At 39.9% G+C, this 21,047-nt stretch overlaps 1 protein-coding gene across 44 annotated transcripts in view; it reads left to right on the top strand.

Moving 5' to 3' along the window:
- MAP4K4 (mitogen-activated protein kinase kinase kinase kinase 4) overlaps positions 1–21,047 on the top strand; it is a 224,485-nt gene that overhangs the window by 190,078 nt on the left and 13,360 nt on the right. For all 44 annotated transcript variants that reach the window (XR_010750307.1, XM_066377200.1, XM_066377198.1 and 41 more), the window contains one exon: positions 4,273–4,416. Coding sequence is in view for 43 of the 44 variants with exons in the window: in XM_066377200.1 (XP_066233297.1) it covers positions 4,273–4,416 (144 nt within the window). In the remaining variant the exon portion in view is untranslated. The remainder of the gene's footprint in view (positions 1–4,272; positions 4,417–21,047) is intronic.

Genomic DNA, 21,047 nt, shown 5'->3' with positions numbered 1-21,047 from the left:
TTAACTCCCTTGACATTGCAAGTACAAATGGATAGATGACACGTAGTTCATTTGATGGTCTCAGTCCACAGCACAGTTTCCTCAACATGTGTGTTCCTGGAACGTCACTGACAGCCTCTGCATCTTCCTGGGACTGAGCCTGCTATCAGCCTCACCTAACCACTCCCCTCATCCAGATCAGTCAAGGCTGTTGCGAGGGCCCCATCATTCATCTTCTGACCCTCAAGACAGTCCTCATCCTCTTGTTAAAGAAGGGCCATGCATTTGATACACTTTTTCCTTGTCCACCTTCTGGATCTTTTCCATCCACCGACCCCTCTCTTGCCCCTCATAAACTCCTGCTCAGCTTTGCTCCCAAGGTTTTGGAAGAGTGATCTCCACCCATTGCAGAGGGACCTCCTTTTCTTTTATTCTTTGAGGTCTGGAGTTTTGTCCTTGTCATTATTGAATATTTTAAATCCCCTAATAATTATAAGGACTGTGCTAACTTTTAGGTAAAGGGAGCAGCAGCTATTTGGGGGTGTTAGGGACATATTAAAGCAGCCGGCACAGCACTGTCCCAGCCAGGGTCACTTGTGGTTCTCTCCGGGAGCTGAGTTCCATTGTTGTTTTTTTTTGTTCATATTCAAGACCTGTCATATAATCAGAAATGATTCTATTACATTCTGCGCAGACATAGTGTTAAATATGTTAATTCTTTAGAAATGGAAGTAATTTTTACTCAGATTGTTTGCACTGATAGCAGTCTTACACTTATTTTGTGTTCGTCTAATGCCCTGCAAAGTACTAGGCCCTATTTTATGTATTGTTAATTGTTTGTTTGTTTTAACTAAAATTCTTCTTATTCCTGACTAACTTATTCAGTACTCTGAGAAAAACAGGAGAGTATCTTGAGCCCTTGTTTTTAAAAATGAAGTGGATTTTATCACTATGTTGAAAGAAGAGACTGTAAGGTCACTTAAAGTTGAAATATATTTCTATAAATCAGTGCATTTGAGTTGCTGCTTGTGCTGGGGCACATCAGTTGTGGATTCCCTTAAATTGCTTGTGGTAGATGTGATGCATTACCTGTTAAACTAATAATAAGTCTCTTAAAGACTTAGACCCAGAAAAGTTAAAGCATGTATTGTGAGAGCTTTAGCCAGCCAGAGGAGAAGATTCAGAGGACTCTGTGATGTTATTTTGAAATGATAAAATCAGTGCATTTACATTCTGCCAACTGTCATGAGATAGCATTTTCTTCCTGGAAAATGCTACAGGAAGCATTCTTTTTAAGTCAAATTACATAACTAAATTTTGTAAATTGCTGTATATGTATTATACCTTTTTAATGAGGCAGTTTTCCTGCTCGCAGCCAGGATGATTTGATACATCTCTGAACATGATTGTTTCCATTCTTACATTCCTAATGGATTGTCCGCATTTTACTATAGTGCTTTGCCTAGAATACCATATTTCATCATAGACTTCAAAGGAAATTTCAAATCTGCCATGAACCAGTGTGGCTAGTAATTCCAGGTTCTGAGTGGGAACGGTACGGAATTAAGAAAATAGGCTTAGAGTAAATGGATGGGCTCGGGAGGCCTCTGCAATGCTGAGGGCAAGAACAGAGCATGCTCAACACCTGCTTCCTGCTTTATTTATAGGGCAAAGTAAGGCCATGAGCAAATCAAAGAGATCTCTGATCACATTTCCAAGGCAACCCAAGAATTCTACTAAGTGCAGAAAACCCCCACCATACATAACGTCTTAACTTCACAAGACAAAGGATAAAAGAAGTCTTTCCAGGGGACATGGGGCTCAGGAGGAGAATAAACAATCCAGCACCATAGCAAAATAGCCTTTAGCAACTTCACAGAACAAGTGAGGTGGGGGTTGGGCAGACTGTCAGCTTACTGCCAGTTCCCCACACCTCCGTCCCCCAAAAATCTAAGATGCAAATACCCTGTTGGCTTTTGGTCCTCATCAAAATCACATGTTATACAGCTCTTAGCCATTTTTTCCATTAACCTACACCAGATTCCTCTGAGTACAATTGAAATTCTTAGTACAAACAATTAGCAAAAGTTTAATCATATTTAACAGTCAAAAGATTTGTAAACAGTATTTATAAAAAAATCATGACAGCCCTGGCCGGTTGGCTCAGCGGTAGAGCGTCAGCCTAGCGTGCGGAGGACCCGGGTTCGATTCCCGGCCAGGGCACACAGGAGAAGCGCCCATTTGCTTCTCCACCCCTCCGCCGCGCTTTCCTCTCTGTCTCTCTCTTCCCCTCCTGCAGCCAAGGCTCCATTGGAGCAAAGATGGCCCGGGCGCTGGGGATGGCTCCTTGTCCTCTGCCCCAGGCGCTAGAGTGGCTCTGGTTGCAATGTGGCGACGCCCAGGATGGGCAGAGCATCGCCCCCTGGTGGGCAGAGCGTCGCCCCTGGTGGGCGTGCTGGGTGGATCCCGGTCGGGCGCATGCAGGAGTCTGTCTGACTGTCTCTCCCTGTTTCCAGCTTCAGAAAAATGAAAAAAAAAAAAAATCATGACAGCTGCAACTTAATTTTGTTCATTGGATCATAATTTCTAAGGCTTTTTCCAGTGACTTTCTATAGTCCTTTGACTGCTAACACTCAGTACTTTACAAAATTACAGTTTTTAGAAATATATAAGAATTAGAAGGTAGGTGAAAGTGCCAACATATCTACAATTTTTGTGTATATGAAAGATTTTTCAGCTTTATCTTTTATTCCTTTTTTTTTTTTTTACTGTACAATTGTGATTGATATTTAAATGCTGTTTGTTTTTGGAAACCACAAATAAGAGAGATTTCACAAAGCTCATGTTTTGAGTAGTTATTACTAGATTTTTATTTTTATTTAATTCAGTGAGAGGAGGGGCAGCAGAAAGAGGCTCCCACATGCACCCGGACCGGGAACCACTTGGCAAGCCCACTAGGGGGCGATGCTCTGCTCATCTGGGGTGTTGCTCGGTAGCTCAGAAACTGAGCTCTTCTTAGCACCTGAGATGGAGGCCATGGAGCCATCCTCAGTGCCTGGAGCCAATTCGCTCCAATCAAGCCATGGCTGCAGAAGGGGAAGAGAGAGAGAGAAGAGGAGGAGGAGTGTAGAGGCAAATGGTCTTTTCTCCTGTGTGCCCTGACTGGGAATCAAACCCTGGACATCCACATGCCAGGCTGATGCTCTACCGCCGAGCCAACCAGCCAGGGTCCGCTTGGCTAGTTTTAAGGAGCAGCTATGGGAGAGGATGATGCTGTTGATAAAAGATGGCAAAGGTTGACACGCTGGTCTCAGCCAAAATTCACAGCAGGTAGAAGGCAAGGGAGGATGGGTATGGAATTAGAAGTTAAAAGTTTTGAGGTGCTACTCCAGCAGAAAGACAGCAGAGCCAGTCTCAGTATTTAAGAAGAGAGGGGGCCTGGGTTCAGCTGGGCAGAGTAGGAGACATAAGCATAAGGTCAGCCAGCTGGGATGGGCCCCATGGTCCCATGGGGAGGCCACAGTATTTTGATATTCCCAAGAAACTGAGACAGGACTGAAGACGGTTGTTTCTCTCTTGATGATGATGGAGAGTGGTCTTTAAGGAAACCTTACACTGAATGAAAGAAGCCAGATCAGTCATAAATTGTTGAGCATTTAAAGGCTCTCTATAGCCATTGCAATGAAAATAATGACAGATAAAGGAAGCATGAAGAGGTGAAGAGATCATGGTATCAGAGAAGGTTTGTTCAGGCGTTCAGTGTGGCAAATAAGTAGGTCTGTAATAGCAAGACCTACTTGCTAATGGTGAGCTCAGAACATTCTTGGGGAGCTGAGGAAGCATGAGAACTGGTGGGTTGTGGGGGAAATTGGGATGAGGGTTGCTCACTTACCCCATTATATATATTTTTATATATAAGAAATATTTCACTGTCACTTCTTTATAGTTATTTGTTGAAGTTTGATTACTTTAACCTGTGGCTGTTCTAAGCATTTTTTTGTGAATGAGTTAAGGAAACCACTCTGCCAGATGGTGGTGTTATCCTTTCCATATACCAGGCTTTTTGCCAAGCACAGTATACAGTTTAGGCCTATGCCCTGTCTGGGTAGCTCATTCCTGATACACCAAGATTGGGGGTTTGATCCCCAGTCAGGGCATGTTCAAGAGTCAACCAATGAATGCACAGATAAGTGGAACAACAAATCAATGTTTCTCTTTCTTCCCCTCTCTCTAAAGTCAATAGAAAAATAATAATAAAAATAAAATGTGGGCCTGTCTGTGTCTTTGAAACAGGAGTGAATTTGTTGGTGGGTACAGAAAGTGGCCTGATGCTGCTGGACAGAAGTGGCCAAGGGAAGGTGTATCCTCTGATTAATCGAAGACGTTTTCAGCAAATGGACGTCCTTGAAGGACTTAACGTCTTGGTGACCATATCTGGTAAGCATTCATTTAGTAAAGCAGGATTATAGGACTGTTCAAAACAGTACTTCCCAGCACTAACCTTCATTTGGCTCATTTTCTGAAGTAATGGCTAAATGAGATAGAAGCATAGAGTGATTTTACAATAATGTGAAAGGAAAATGTACTCTGATGTGACCCACACATGTACCCTGACCCTGGGGCTCCTCTAAACAATGGTTCTTGGAAAGTACTGCAGCATGCACTCCATTACGAACGTCTCCCTGTGAGCCGCACGTGCTGGGTTGGATTTGACTCATCTGATGTCTGGAGGTTGGTGCATGTCCTCCTGTGCTCTTGCATGCAAAAGGAGCTGTTCCTTGCCATAATAGTAAAATTAATATATTTTTTTTCTTACATCAGTTAACAGTTACTATAAAATTTTTTTTTCAGAAAGAACACCTTTTTTAATTATTGTATAATTAAGATTCATTATGGAAAGTAAGGAACTACTGCGGAAAAGCAAATGGGAGAAATAAAAATAAAATCATCAAAAGATAATGTGTATTAACTTTTCAGTTTTTCACTTCCAATCTTTTAAACATACACATACTCAGAATACACTCTTAATGGAATGGAGGGATCTGCATAAAAATGGTTATGCAATATTTCAAACATCCAGAGGATAATAGTGAGTAAATATGACCCCCATTAATTATTTATGTCTTCTGTACTGTTAAGGCAAGAGATATATTACAAGATAAACTATTTACATGATTTGTAGTATGAATTGATTGAGCTAAAGCAGTGGTGGAAGCAGCTATAGATTCTATAATAGCAATAAGAGCAGTAATTTCTAAAATTAATTCTGCAATAAACCGCTTTTCTCGATAGCAAGCAAGCGCTTCAGAGGCAGTCTGTAGTGCATGCAATTCTGGGTTATTATACCAAGGCTGAGACAGACTAACAGGTAACATCACATAAGGTGGTTGCTGCAGAATAAACATGACTTGAGCTTTAGTGTCATAAGATAGACAGTTTGTTAAGACACAACGAGAGCAGGAAATGCTAAATATAGAATTATAAGTGCTAATAGAAAGATTACTGTTTATTGTAGCAATCAAGAGTATATAAGGAGTCTGTACACAAGCCTGAATGAAAATATTCTGAACAGGATAAGGGTGAGGCCTAATCAAATATGCTGGTGCAGCAGCTGCAATTAGCTGCCAAAGCTTTGTTTGATATTTGGTGGTTGATTTATTCTGATAAGTCAGCTGTGCAGGTATTCATCCAGTAGACTGCCAACGTGTGATGATTTTATTTAAAGGATTATATTTATTTGACCAATTGTAAATGTCTTTCATTTTCTGCACTAATTTTCTATAATTATATTTAAAATAAGGACTAGATTAGTCTTGTATAGTGAAATTAACAGCATATGCAGTATAATTTATATAATTGGAATATGCACATTCTTGCCATGGTGGAAAACCAAATTTATTTTTCACAGACCACCAGTGAGGTTCTTGAGTTGCCTTTTTTGGAGGATAAAGTTTACATGGGTGAAATTTCTTTGGAGGCAATGTAACAGGACTATACTCATGGGTGTCAGGGCCTCCAGGCATTAAAATTGTGAGAGACTATAAGTCTCTTGTAATGTGTTTAGGTTTATTATTTTTAGGAGAGTTAGTCAAAATAGTCTTAAGTGTAGTAGGAAAATATTAGTCACTGGTGATGCGGGTGGCACAGGAGTCTTCTTCTGGCTGGGAGGGGGCAGCAGTGGCAGCAGAGGCCTCTGGTGAGACATGGCGAATTAACCGGTCTGGGATTCAGAGAGGCGAGTCAGCGTCTTGTGGAAATATACAAGCATACCCTCTTCCCTGGGTTAGAATTACATCTGGTCCCTTCCATTGACTTGTCAATAAATTTTTTCACTTTGCCATTGGTTTAGGCTTATTCAGATTCAGATTCCAGTGTCTCAGGTGTTGAATAATTCTGTATATAAGCATTTAAAAGAAATTTTTTAAAGTAAAAAGCATGATAAAGAAGATTTGCAGGGGTTCCAGTATACGAGTTTTCTATATTCATAAAAACATTTCTACTTCATTAATTAATAGGCAATTTAAAGAATATGTTAAAGCTGGAAAATTCTAGTGTGACTTTCATTATTTTTCTATATTAAAAAAATTTACATCTTTGTTGGGTAAATTTACTTTGCTTCATGCTCTGCAGTGGCAGCAAGCAGCCTGAAGCTTGAAGCAGTTTAATCAAAATTAACAAGTTTTTAGGATTTATGTTTCATACTATTTAAATTTAAATGAGCGTGCTTTGTTTTAATTAAAATTATAAATTTTTAGGGATATTTTTATAATATTAGAGCGGCATATTCAATTTTTGCATGCAAGAATTTAAAAAATCACATTTAGACAACATTAAACAAAGACTAAACACAAACAAGAATCAGACAAAGTAGACAAATTAGACAAATTAGAGAGAAATCCGGGATTTTAGAGATTAGAATATGGCCTGCGTGATTTTTACACAGGGCTATTTTGATTGGAACATTAAGGATAGAAACCAAACAGAACTCTCTTTCAAAAAGTCTTGAGAACGGCCGTTTATGAGATTCTGTTTAGCTATATCCAAACAGGTGTTTTCTTTGTCCTCTTTTCAGGCATAGAACAGGAAAGAAAGAAAAAGAGTTGAGAGAAAGAGGAGAACAAAAAAAACTGTAATTTTTTCAAACTCTTAAGTTTTTCTATTTACTAAAGAAAAGCAGATAATAACACAACTTTAAAACTCATTTCAGTCTCTAATCATTCTTAAATTCTAATAGCTGCTACAACCGGCAGCCGAAATTTCTCCATTTCAATTCCCACAAGAGGCTTGCTTCTCATATTTTGTATGGAGGCATGGGTGGTTTAGTGGTAGAATTCTCGCCTGCCACGCGGGAGGCCCGGGTGAGGTCTGAGACAGACCGGAGTTGACAAATGGATTCAGGCTGGCCCCAATTGTTATTGGGGCCTGAGGCTGGCCCCCTTGCCAGTTTTCCTGATTACTACTTGGATTGTTTACTAGATTTTGATTTTGTGGGGGCTGCCATTCTATTCCTAACTTTGGTCCTAATGGCTGTCTGTTTTTGTGAAATTTAGAACGGCACAGCTTTGCCCAATGATATCCTTTTTGACAGCGTGGACACAAAGTCTTAGGCAATGGGACATTATTATTAGCATTATGAATTATGGGAGCTGTCCCTTGCACTTCTGGGCGTGCTTGCCCACTCTTGTTAGGGCATCGTCTGCTAAAGTGGCCCCTTTGATTACAAGTAAAGCAAGTAAGACTTCCCTTAGAGGAAGCTTCATTGACAGAAGGCATTTTTCCTTGATACATAGTCTTAATAAATTGAGGATACGTTTCTTCTTTTAAAGCTGCAGCAATAGTTACTCCCTGAATAAAAGCAGGATTTACATCCTGACAGGCTTTGATGAAATTCCCTATCGTTCCTTCTCTCCTCACTGACCGCAACATGGCTTGGCAAGTGGAATTAGCATTTTCATAAGCCAACTGTTTAATTATAATATCTCCTGCCGTCTCATTTGAAATAACTCTTCTTACTGCTTGAATTAACTGAGCAACAAACTCCTCATAAGGTTCATCACCTTTCTGTTTTACTCCTATCACAGTAACATCTCCACCAGACAAAGCCAGCAACTTTCTCCAAGCTGATATAGCACAACTATTCACTTGTATCAAAGCCGGTTAAGAAAGTTTTAACTGTTTACTAACATTAGCAAATTCTCCTCCCATAATCATTTCTCTAATCACAGGATTATGAATTCTCCGATTCCTAACTGCCTGTTGTTTAGCTTGCTCCTCATATTCAGCTTTCCAAAGTAGATAATTTCCTCCAGATAAACAAGCTTTAGCCACTTGTTCCCAATCATAAGGAGTCATCCAATTATGAGAAACTGTTTCTATTAAAGACATAGTATAAGGAGAGGTGGGTCCATATTGACTGCAAGCCATTTTCAACTCTTTCAATAATTTATAAGAAAGCGGCTTCCATGTAGGATCTCCTCATTATCAAATTCACCAGCCACAGCCACAGGAAAACATAATGCCAAATCAGTTTCCCCTTGGTCGCAAGAAGCTTGAATTGCCTTCTGCAACCCTGTTAACCCTGATGATTTTTTCTTTTCATTAACATCTGGTGATTGTATTGGTAGAGGCAAAAACATTTTAATAGCTTTATTTTTATTCTTTTTGTCAGTCTTGGAGGAATGTAATATGGGCAAGACTGTTTTTGACTTCCAATTCTCATTATTCCTATTATATTTAGCTGCCTCATCTTCTAATTCAGCCTCATCTTTTGGAGATAAATGATTTTCACTATCATCCTGATGTTTACTTAATTTTAAAGAGGCCATAGCATGATTTGTACTATTTTGAGACTGCCTTCTACTTCTAATTAATGGAGTCATTAATTAGACTCCTTTTGGAGGAGCAGTTGCCTTAGGGAATTTATGCATCTCATGTTCTGGATTTAAGGCATCTTTAATCAAGCTTCATAAAGCAAATGTATTAACTGGGACTCTTTCTGGTTTGTGTAGCTCATAATAAAGTTTTAAATCTTCTCCAACTTTAACCCATTTCTCGAAACTAAGCGTTCCCTCATCTGGAAACCATGGAGAACATTTTTTGTATGAAATTCATAAAACGAGCTACTTGTTGAGTGGAAACACTAACTCCTTTTAGGGAAAGTGTATACTTAATGACTTTTATAAAGAGTCTTCTTTCTTTAGACTCAGTATGGCCCATGACTTCTCAAAATCTTAAGTTCTGAAATTCTCCACCTATCCTCACCCTGTCTTTCTTACAGGGGGGTCTGCAGCACCCTGAGTGGAGTCCTAGCCGTCCCGAGACAACGAGGGGGGATTACCTGTGGGTCCCTGTTCGGGCGCCAAATGCCGGGGTCCAGCCCCGGGGGGGATCCAGGGGTCCCACAGGAGGAGACGGTGTTGGCGAAATCGAGTGAGAGAGCCGAATTCTTTTCTTTCTCTTTATTCTCTGGTTAGCATTTACTGCCAGGCATCTCTGCCAATGGCTGGTCTAACTTTACTTTTTATGCACACACACTAAGTTACAATCACATGGTATTTTGAATATATCATTGTTTTAGTTTCACTATGGTTACATATTTCCAGATAATAGTTAATTCATATTTATAAGCTACAAGTCAGGTGGTAAGTTATTCAAAGTATAGTTATACAATAACTTGAATAGTAATAACAATATTGGTACAAACTTCTAAAAGATTAGTACTAATTAATAACTCTATTTTACTGTTGTTTTGAGTCAAGGGCGCAGAAAGAGATAGCAGACGAAATTATCAAGGACTAGCAAAGGACCACCGCTTGCTCAGGCAAATAGCCTTGAGTTCATGTAGTGTCCTAATTTTATTTTCACAAGACTACAAAAGGCTTGCTATTTAAGAAACTAATATAGCATTAAGAGTAACTTTTAGGCCTGACCTGTGGTGGCGCAGTGGATAAAGCGTTGACCTGGAAATGCTGAGGTCGCCGGTTCGAAACCCTGGGCTTGCCTGGTCAAGGCACATATGGGAGTTGATGCTTCCAGCTCCTCCCCCCGTCTCTCTCTCCTCTCTCTCTCTCTCTCTCCTCTCTAAAATGAATAAATAATAAAAAAAAAAAGAATGTTTCTAAAAAAAAAAAAAAGTAATTTTTACTTAAAGATACATAGAGTGCACCTGCAAGATAGCTTAGTAGCAACATAATATTAGAAGGCATTAATTGCTATTGTTGCTATGAATTCCACCACATTCCTCTCCTTATTCTTGGAAAATACAAAAATCTCATGAGAATGTTTTACTGAGAAAAGCCCAGCAACTGCCTTCAGTGACAAAACAAGTCTTTTAACAAAACATTCTTTACTTGCCAGCTGCACTCCTATCCAAGGCCATGCAACAGGCCACTTCACTACACTTTATCTAAGATTCTAATGTCTAGTTAAACTTTGTTCATTTACTATATTCATACACTAGTTAAGTTCTAATTTTATTCTTTCTAACATGATTAATAAGAAGAAATTCTCCTACAAACTTAACCCTTTATGAGGGATATTATGGCCAGCCTCTTATGTTTATGAGCCCAGGGGCTTACAGGCTTTTCTGTGGAACTTACACCTTCTGTCTCATTTCCAAAGAAATGACTACAAATCTACAGGGAAAGCACGGTACTATTATTCCTGTGCTATAAATAATAGCACACACCCAGAAAAGGGGGGAATATAAGCCAGATTAATTCAAAAGATTAAAGGGGGAAGTATCGTTGTGCCTTTCCTTTGTGGTGACTTTGTCAACCCGCAGCTGTTGGTCTTCATTGCGGTGACTCTATCAACCAGTAGCCATCGATTTTCTTTTGCTGTGACTTTGTCAATCAGCAGTTGTGAATCTTCTTCTGCTGTGACCTAGTTAGCCAGCATTAGTAAATTGGCTTCTGACAAAATGCAAAGATGTCACCATCACACTTAAATGAGAAAACAACCACTTAAAACTGGAGTTTGATTGGGAAGTTGGTTCTAAAATAGGAGGAAAAATAAATCTGCAGATAGAAATGGTATAAACTTCATTTTTTGATCCAGTAAACAAGGTGATTCATGGAGATCAGTAATCTGGTACCAGTGATTGATTCCTTTTTGGTCTAGTTTTTTGTATTTTTTCTTATTTAGTTACTTTTAATATTGTCACAATCATAAAAATAATACATATCAATTGTAGGAAGCTTCAAAAATAGAAATACTTAGGATGAATAAATGTTACCCCTATCTTGGGGATAACTCTTTTTACCATTTATCGTGGGGTTTTTTCCTCTTTTCTATAAATATCTCTCAATATGGGAATAAAACATTACATAAAATTATATGGTCTTTGTTTTACTTATTTTCCCAAATTCTTCAAAGAAGTATAAGAGAGTATAGAAAGTCCACAGATTATAAATGTACAGCTCAGTGAATTGTCACTATTATATTCTTCCATGTCGTAACCCCCACCCTGGTGAAGAAATGGAACGATCCTAGCTCCTCAGATGCTCCCTTGTGCTACCTGCTAGTCAGACAGCCCTCCCATCTCCCAGTGGGAAACATTATCCCTACTTTAACACCGTAGATTGGTTTTGCCTTCATTGACCTTAGGTCAAATAGTAAAATGATAAGTATTCTTTTGTGTCTGGCTACTTTTGTGGGTTGTGTGTGTGTGTGTGTGTTTAGAGCAGTTTTAGATTTACAGAAAAATTGAGCAGAAAGTATGGACAATTCCCATATTACCCCCACCCACCACCAGTTTCCTCTACTGTCTTGCATTGGTGTGGTACCTTTGTTAAAATTGATGAGTCAGTTATTCACTAAGGTCCGTAGTTGACATTAGGGTTCACTCTTGGTGTTGTACATTCTGTAAGTAATGACAAATGCATAATTATCCACCATTACAGTAGCACATAGACTATTTTGACTTCCTGAAAAATCCCCTGTACTCCACCTACTTGACCCTCTGTCAAAGCCACTGGCAGTGACTGATCTTTTTTACTGTCCCCTGTATTGCCTTTCTCAGAATGGTAAAGCTGGAATCATAGAGCATGTAGCCTTTTCATACTGTGTTTAATTTCAAATTTCCAATTGCTTTTGCAAGTATATGGGAAAGCAGTTTACTTTTGTATATTAACCTAATATCTTGCAACCGCTTAATAGTTCCAGGAACTTTTTGCTAAATCTTTGGCATTTTCATCCTAGGCAGTCATGTCTTCTGTCAACAAGGGAGGGCATTCAGTATGGTGTTACTTGGAGTGGTGAGGGAACATCCTTCCCTTGTTTGCCCATCTTAGGGGAGAGCACCTGGTTTCTCACCATTAGGCATGTGTGATGTTAGCGGTGAGCTTGGGTAGACTTTCTTCATTAAATCGAGGCAGTTTACCCCTATTCCTACTTGCCTAAAGTCTGTATTATGAGATGGGTGTTGGGTTTTGTCAAGTGCTTTTACTGCATCTATTCATATGATCATAGTGTTTTTCTTTTTTAGCTTGTTGTGTCTTTGCTCATCTTTTTTTTTTTTTTTTGGTTGTTTATAGCTGATTTTTGTTCCTCTGTATTCCTGTGTATGGCCACATAGCAATTTATTCACTCGTTCTACTGTTGATGGACATTTGTGTTATTTCTTGTTTGGAGCTATTATGAACAGTGCTGCTATGACATTTCTGTTCTTGTATTTGGGGTTCATACACACATATATCTATTAATAAGGTGACCAACTTTTTTATAATGAAAAGGACAAAAATAAATTGAAGAAAACAATATTGTAGATAAAAGATACATTTTATTCATTGCAACAATAATACAGTATAATATGATGAATGCATAATAAAAACATTTGTAATATATTGTAATTATGCTTACATGCCTATTAATTTTTAATAATAATTGTAAGAAAAAAGTACTCATTTAGATACAAATAGGTCACATCACATGTAGTGGATCGACTCTGCATTGATCGAATACGGACATCTACAGATTAGTCTTCCAATATCAAAAAGGAGGACATGTAGGAGGACTCTTTTCGAGGGAGGACGGAACTTAAAAAAGAAAGACTGTCCTCCCTAAAGGAGGACGATTGGTTACCTTACTATTAGTAAAGAAATTATTAGATCATAGGAGGGTATACATATAACCTACTTTAATAGATAATACCAAGCTTTTCAGAGTGATTCTAACAGTTTACAACACTAATAATAGATAATGCCAAGCTTCTCAGAGTGATTCTAACAGTTTACAACACTAATAATAGATAATGCCAAGCTTTTCAGAGTGATTCTAACAGTTTACAACACTAAAGGCTATAGTTTTTCCACATTTCTCCTTCTTTCAGTATTATTACTCTTTTTAATTCTAGACACAAGTGTATGAAATTTATCTCATTATGGTTTTAATACTTACTCAGTATTGATGTTAAGAACAAGTTCCTCTTTATGTATCTGTGAGATCATTTTGCCTGGTTTCTCGCTCTGTTTTTCTGTTTAGTTGTCTGTCTTCTACTTGATTGATAGGAGATCTTTACAGATCGGAGTGTGAGTCATTTGTCAGCTCTGTAAGTTTCACACATCTCCAGTTGATGGCTTCACCTTTGCTGGATTCAAGTCCCTGTTGGGTGACTTGTGTTGTCAAAAGAGAAATAATAGCTACACTGGAGGGTTTTGAGAATCAGATGACATAATACATGTAAGAGCATCTTACAAGCTCTATTAATTATATTGTTGTGTGTAATACTCCAGCCCGCTGGGAACTACCAGTGTTGCGTGGAAGAAACCTACTTAAGACACAAACTTAAGTCAAGAGAAAGAGGGGGAGGCCTGACAAGGGAGGCAAAGAAGACCTGGATTTCCTTCTCCCTTAGTTTTTATTGATCAGAAGCAAAACAGGTAACAGGATTACAAGGGAGGGAGGTCAGGTGATAAGGGGAAAGAATGACTAATGACCAATTTGCTGAAATGGAGAAAGGGCTAATTTGGGTCAATACATTCTTTTTCTTTTGCTAATTAAGCCCAAAGGAAGGGGCAATCCAGAATCTAGACTAATTTTGTAAAGCCCATTCACATGCATTCCTTTGTGTCTGCACCAAGGTCACTCACTCACACAGCTTCTTGGTGTTTGCATCCAAGAGGTATTCACTCAGGGCTTTTAACTAAAGTTCTCCAATCCCAGTCATAGAGGGTTCAAGGTTAGATGGGTCATTCCCTACATCTTCCCCTTTTTTGTTTTAGTAAAGATTAACAGAAGTAGATGGTTGGTTAGGTGGTTGTAGTGGAAAGTAAAGAGCAAGCAGAGAGAGAAACAAGTTTTTAGGGGTTTAAAGGTGTTTCTGTATTTTGTAAAAGTTCTTTAGCACACCTGGTTAGATGTTTCAGAGTGTCCTACGTGATGGATGTCAGGTGCTCCCCAAGAGCATGCGAGCAAGTTAGGTGTCCTTTTCCGGGTTCATTTCTGGCGATGAATTCAATATCAGCTTCTGGATCTCTGGAAGCAGGTTGCTTTCTAAGGGCTGGTGTCAATTCATGATGAGGCTTCACATTTCTCTTACCTCGCTGGTATTCAAAGAGGAACTGTTGATGACAAAATTGGAACATACCCTCGTGTAAAGCCAGAAGCCACGGCCACTATCACAGCAGCCTGGCCCATGCAGGTTCGCATTGGATTCGGACAGTCGGTAAAGAAACAGTGGAGCCAAAAACTGATGGGCCATAGTCTTTAATTCTAGCTTGCACCCGGCAGACAAGTAAAAATACACACTGGGCTCCAAAACCCACTCACATTCAGTGCTCACAAAGCTACTGACTTATCCGAGTTTCCTAGAATCAAAGGTTTCTAGCTTACCAGCCTTATTCTCCTCAGTTCCCCATCTCCTTCCTTATCCCAGATACAAACTCTGCACAAACTGGCATCTCACTCAGCACTCCGCCATCTTGGCTGCTTCTCCTGGCCACATGGCCTCTTTCTGCTCTCTGCTCTGCTCCCTCTGCTCTCTCATGCTAATCATCCCAGGAACCAAGAGAGCAAGCTCTCGTTCTGCCCCCATTTTATAGTGTAGAAATCCAAACCTTTAATCCAATATACAAAATAGGGAAGTCTCTAATACAAAGTCACTTCTCTGAGGCATGATTGGATTGTACCGCCCTACATCAAAAAGGGTAAGAAAGGCTTAATCCCAAAACCAAGCCCCAGGCTACAAGGATTCTGCCTGCCTTTAGCCCACCCCAACACACATTAATATCACCTGGGCGACGGCTTCCACGTGGGCAGCGCCATTTTTAACAAAGTGAGCATAATATATTTTATCTGCCCAACACCTCTCCCCAAAGTTAGTAATTTGATTGGATTCTGCCACGTCGGGCAAGCTAATATTCTGGTACAACATGAGAGGCTTAGGCTGTTACTCAGCTGGTATAAAATTCATCTCGGCTACAGTAAGTCCAGAGGAGGAAATGTTCAAAAAATGAAGAGTAAAATAAGCCTTATACAATTATTCTTGTGGGGTGAGTCTCTCCTCCTGACTCTCCCTTTTTTGTTTGTTAAGGTAAGTTTTAAGGTGCAGTGAGTACGTCTTAAGACAGGCCTGTCCTGTTGGATTATAAGGGATACCTGTAACATTTTTAATCCAGTTTTGTAAAGGTATTTGGAATGTCTTGGAAGTATAGTAAGGGCCATTGTCTGTTTTAATTACTTTAGGGCAACCAGGAATGGAGATGGACTCTAAGAGGTGAGAAATGGCCTGATGTGCTGCTTCCCTGGTAGCAGGTGTAGCGTAAATCATGCTTGAATAGAATCTATAATAAAGAAGAGTCCATAACTATTCCTTCTGCTTCTTTACATTACATGGTTCTAGTAGAGATAGCCCTTATCCAGGGAGGGGGCCCTTTTGCTACTAAAATCAAGTTGCTTACTAGAACATTTTATAGCTCTATGATAATCTCCATGTTCTTTATATAAACTTGATTTTAGTAATAAAAGCTGGGAACCTAATTGAGACAGTATCCAGTCAAACCCAGAAATCCTTTAAGCTGCTTTTTTTTTTTAAAGATGGGATTCCTCTGAGTTTTCAGGGTTAATAAATAGCCTTTTTTTTTTTTTTTTTTTTTTTACAGAGAGAGGGATAGATAGGGACAGATAGACAGGAACGGAGAGAGATGAGAAGCATCATCAGTTTTTCATTGTGACACCTTAGTTGTTCATTGATTGCTTTCTCCTGTGTGCCTTGATCGTGGGGCTACAGCAGACCGGGTAACCCCTTGCTCGAGCCAGCGACCTTGGGTGCAAGCTGGTGAGCTTTGCTCAAACCAGATGAGCCCATGCTCAAGCTGGGGACCTCAGGGTCTCGAACCTGGGTCCTCTGCATCCCAGTCCGACGCTCTATCCACGGCGCCACCGCCTGGTCAGGCTAAGTAGCCAATTTTTAAATACAAGATATCCCAAGTAGATATTTCACTAAAGGTATAGAATTAGAGCTTGTCCTAGAGCATCAAGTATGTTAATCTCTGAATTGGATTAGAGTGAAATCTCTGGAAAATTCAGCACTGTTCAAATCAGCTTTTGGTATCTAAGACAATAGATGGGAATCTCCATATATCCCTGAGGCATTACTGTGTAACTGAACTTGTGACCTTCCCTGGTGAAAGCAAAGAGGTATTTCTGTTCTTTTATTTTTACAGACATGCTCAAACAGGCATTACATGACTTTATTATTGAAAAATATTGGCAATACACAGGAATAGCTGGTAATAGAGTATGTAGATTTGGAACCACAGTATGTCTGGGAATAACTATCTTATTTATAGCCTTGAGATTTTGTATAAATTTATTATACTGGAAAGTTAGAATTACAAGGGGTTGTACATATAATTATAAATGCCTTTTTAAGTAATCTAGTAATACATACATATATGTTTGTTTTTTAAGATTTTATTTATTCATTTTAAAGAGGGGGTAGAGAGAGAGATAAAGAGAGAATGGGAGAGGAGCAAGAAGCATCAACTCCCATCTGTGCCTTGACCAGGCAAGCCTCGGGTTTCGAACCAGCAACCTCAGCGTTCTAAATGGACACTTTATCCACTGCACCATCACAGGTCAGGCACATATATGTTTTTAAATCCCGTTTCAGCTTCCTATAATTTTTTAATGTGACCTGGCTTTTTACAATAAAAAAACCCCTCCTTTTTGGGTGCTCTACAATCCTGAGCCAGGCTTCCCACAGTTAAAACAGGGTGACCCAGTCATCACTGGTACAAAAGTTTGAGCTAAGTAAATTCTGTTGTTTGACTCCTAGAAACCAGTATATTATTTGGAATAGGTCAGGAGAGCCAGGATCAAATGTTCCAATAGATAAATTTTAAATTTCTTTGTGAACCCAGATAAAATCAGAGAAATCTTTCATGTAGGTTAATTCTCTTCTACTCAAAGGAACATACACAATTGCTGGTTCCTCTCTATCTGAAACCAGCTTTTCTTAAAAGGGAGCTGCTAGAATTCCTGGATTATTCTTGTCTGAATTTCTATTCTTATCTTCCCCTAGGTCAATGGGGTGTGGTAGTCAAGGAGGCAAAGATAGAAGAGGAAGGAAGAAGGGAGGAGAAGGGGGAGGCTGGACAAGGGAGCTCAGATAGCAAAATAGTGGAGAAGCTGTAGAAGGAGAGGAATGGGGGGTTGGCATTCATTAACTTCAAAGGCCTTCATTACTTCAGAGACAGTTTCTAAAAAAAAATTTTTTTTCCAAAGAATTTCTGTGCTTCTAGAAGCTTCTATTTCCAATCAATGTCTGCTTTACATTCATTTCATATTAACTTTAGAGCTGGCATTTCTATTTAAGTACACAGAAAAAAAATCACTTATGAGGAATTGCAAGGTCCCCACTTTTGACCACTTGAAGCTGAAATTTTTCTATCTCAGTAGATACTGGCAAGTTAACCTGCAGGATTATTAATGGGGGCTGGTGTCCTTGGGACTTGTTGACCTTAAGGTATGATTTCCCATATTAATTTTAGTTTTCTTTGTATATCTGCAGAGTCTGAGCAAATTTCTAGAGGGAATATGTAGTGGGTTCAAGTGTGCTGCTTGTGGGTTGAGCTCCAAGGGAATTTCACCTCCCAAGTCATCTCAAACCCTCTTATGTGTCTCAGTTTCTCTCCCTAGCCGTGAGGACTCGGAGCACTAGGTAACCAGCCTTTGTATGCGTGGCCTCGGACAAGTCAATTTTTTAATTACAGTTGAATTTGGAAGTCCCTATGGAATGGCCTACACGTCATGAGGGATGCCCTCTTGACACCTCCAGGGATTCTTGGTCACCTAAAAACACCTGAGATTCGGGCTGGAGGGAGGAAGTGCCCTTTATCTCCGGAGCTGAACAAGTCCAGGCTCTCATTTATCCAGCAAAGGTTTCAGACTCACAGTTAAGTAGTTCCAATTGAAAGAATCCAAAATTAAAAACCAGTCATTTGGCCTGACCTGTGGTGGCACAGTGGATAAAGCGTCGACCTGGAAATGCTGAGGTCGCTGGTTCGAAACCCTGGGCTTGCCTGGTCAAGGTACATATGGGAGTTGATGCTTCCAGCTCCTCCCCAGCTTCTCTCTCTGTCTCTCCTCTCTCTCTCCCTCTCTGTCTCTCTCTCTCCCTTTCTCTCTTCTCTCTAAAATGAATAAATAAAAATTTAAATAAATAAATAAATAAAATAAAAACCAGTCATTCATTATCCCTGATTCACAGACCTGAGTAGTTTTACACACAAACAAGACAATTACAGTACAGAGACATAAGCATGACACATAAATAAATCTGATTGATCCTAATAGCGGAGTTGCTACTTGGCCCCTAACTCTGAAGACAAAGAAGACAGAGTATAGCAATCAGCATGGCAAGACATAACAGAGTATAAACCAAAGAAACAAATTTAGGATCCAAAATTCCATTCTATTTAAATTTAAATGAGCGCTCCTTACTTATTTCAATTTTAAAGCAACAATGCAGGAAAGAAACTATTTTACTTTTATTAAAGTATTAGAGCCTGCATTTCAAATTTTTGCATATAGGAACTTAATTCAGGCCTCAAAAGAGTCACATTTTGGCTAATTTCAGTTGATACTAAATTATAGATTTATAAGCATAGGTTAACCAATTAGTCAGAAGTCACCCTGGGGGGGGGGGGTTATCCTTAGCAATGGACAGGGTGTTACCCATTCTGTTACAGTATCAGACAAAAAATAAACAGAAACCAGAATCAGACAAATTAGAGAGAAACCCGGGATTTCAGGGCACAACCAGACCAGAAAGATGCCTGTCTGATCTTAGGGCTTTTTCTGACAGGGGCGCTGGAGGGTGAAACTAGCAGAACCTCCCTGAGTAAATACACACTTGGCAGCTGCTTGGGAAGTGCTGTAGTCAGATCCTTCAGGTCCCCTAGTCTGGGACTAATTTCAAGGCAAAGAATAGGGAAGAAACAAAATGACAGTTCAGAGGATTATAGCTAAAACATTAAAATCAGAAAATTTCAGGATTGTACAATAACAGGAAAGCTGTAGCTTTAATTGTTTCTGGGTCTCCAATCCTCGGAGACAATTTTTCATTAAGGAAGGAGTATGACTTCCCAGGCCCTGGGGGGAAAGAGGTGGAAGAGGATGGAAGTGCCGAAGGCTCTTCGGGAGGCAAAGGAGGAGGAGAAGAGGTTTTTGTCCTTATCGGCCACCTCAGATTTCACTGTTGCTGTAACTGGTGGTTCAGGTTGACTATGCTGAGATTCCTCTTTTACTTTCTGCCATGTTGTGAGAAGAGTGTAAAGCCAGTGTCCACGGCCACCATTACAGCCACCTGGCCCATGCAGTTCGCATTTGATTCGGACAGACGGTAATGAAACAACGGAGCCAAGAACTGGTGGGCCATCACATTTAATTCTAGCTTGCATCTGGTGGGCAAGAAATACATACAATGGGAAAACACTTCCCTTTCCATTCAGGGCTCCCAAAGCCACTGAATTATCTGAGTTTCCTAGATTCAAAGGTTTCTACCTCACCAGCCTTATTCACCTCTGTTCCCCATCTCCTTCTTTGCACGAACTGCACAAACTGGCTTCTCCTTCAGCATTTCGCTATCTTGGCTGCTTCTCCTCTCCTCAACGTGGCCTTTCTCTGCTCTCCTCCAGCATGGGCTCCTCTGCCCCATTTTATAGTATAGAAATCAAAACCTTTAGTCCAGTATACAAACAAGGAAGTCTCTGATACAAAGTCACTTATCTGAGGCATAATGGGATTCCTCATAAGAGTGCACCACCCCACATCTTGCGACAGTCAAGGGTGTGGGGAAAAGCTCAGTTTTTGAGAAGCTCTTAGTATTAAAAGGGTGGGAAAGGCTTAGTCTTAAAACTAAGCCTTAGGCTATAAGGACCCTGCCTACTTACAGCCTGTCCCCCACACCCAATGCAAACTATAAGTGAGCAAACACATATATATCATCTTTACAAACTTATTTGACCAACAAAGAGAAGCAGAAACCTTTAGTCCTCGTTCAAACGCCTTTTCAAAACTTGACCTACTTGCTCCCATAATTCGAAATCTAAGGTTCCCTCATCAGGGAACCATGGGCAGTGCTCTTGTACAGCCAGTAAGAGTTGCTATAATGTTTTAGGCTCTACAGTACACTGAGCAGCGTGGAGCAAGTGTTGTAAATTTCTAATGTAAATGCACTGCTGCTTGGTGAGCTCCTGTCCCATGAGGAAACCCCTCTTTGACCTACCTGCATCCTCCCTTCCTCAAGGCTAGTAGGGACTGTTCCTTACTGGAATTCCCTGTAAGATGCTGTGCAAAACTCCTCTTCATGCGCAGATGGATTCCACAGGATCACAATGGGGTCACCAGTTGTAGTATTCTAGCCCGCTGGGAACTACCAGTGTCATGTGGAAAAAACCTACTCAAGATACAAACTGATGTCAAGAGGAAGAGGGGGAGGCCTGCCAAGAGAGGCAGAGAAGACCTGAATTTTCTTTTCCCTTAGCTTTTATTGATCAGAAGCAGAACAGAGGTAACAGGATTACAAGGGAGGGAGGCCAGGTGATAAGGGGAAAGAATGACTA

This window comes from Saccopteryx leptura, chromosome 3 (assembly GCF_036850995.1).
Source record: "Saccopteryx leptura isolate mSacLep1 chromosome 3, mSacLep1_pri_phased_curated, whole genome shotgun sequence".
Lineage (NCBI taxonomy): Eukaryota > Metazoa > Chordata > Mammalia > Chiroptera > Emballonuridae > Saccopteryx > Saccopteryx leptura.
Note: the sequence above shows the minus strand (reverse complement) of the source record. Positions and strands in the feature narration are given on the sequence as shown.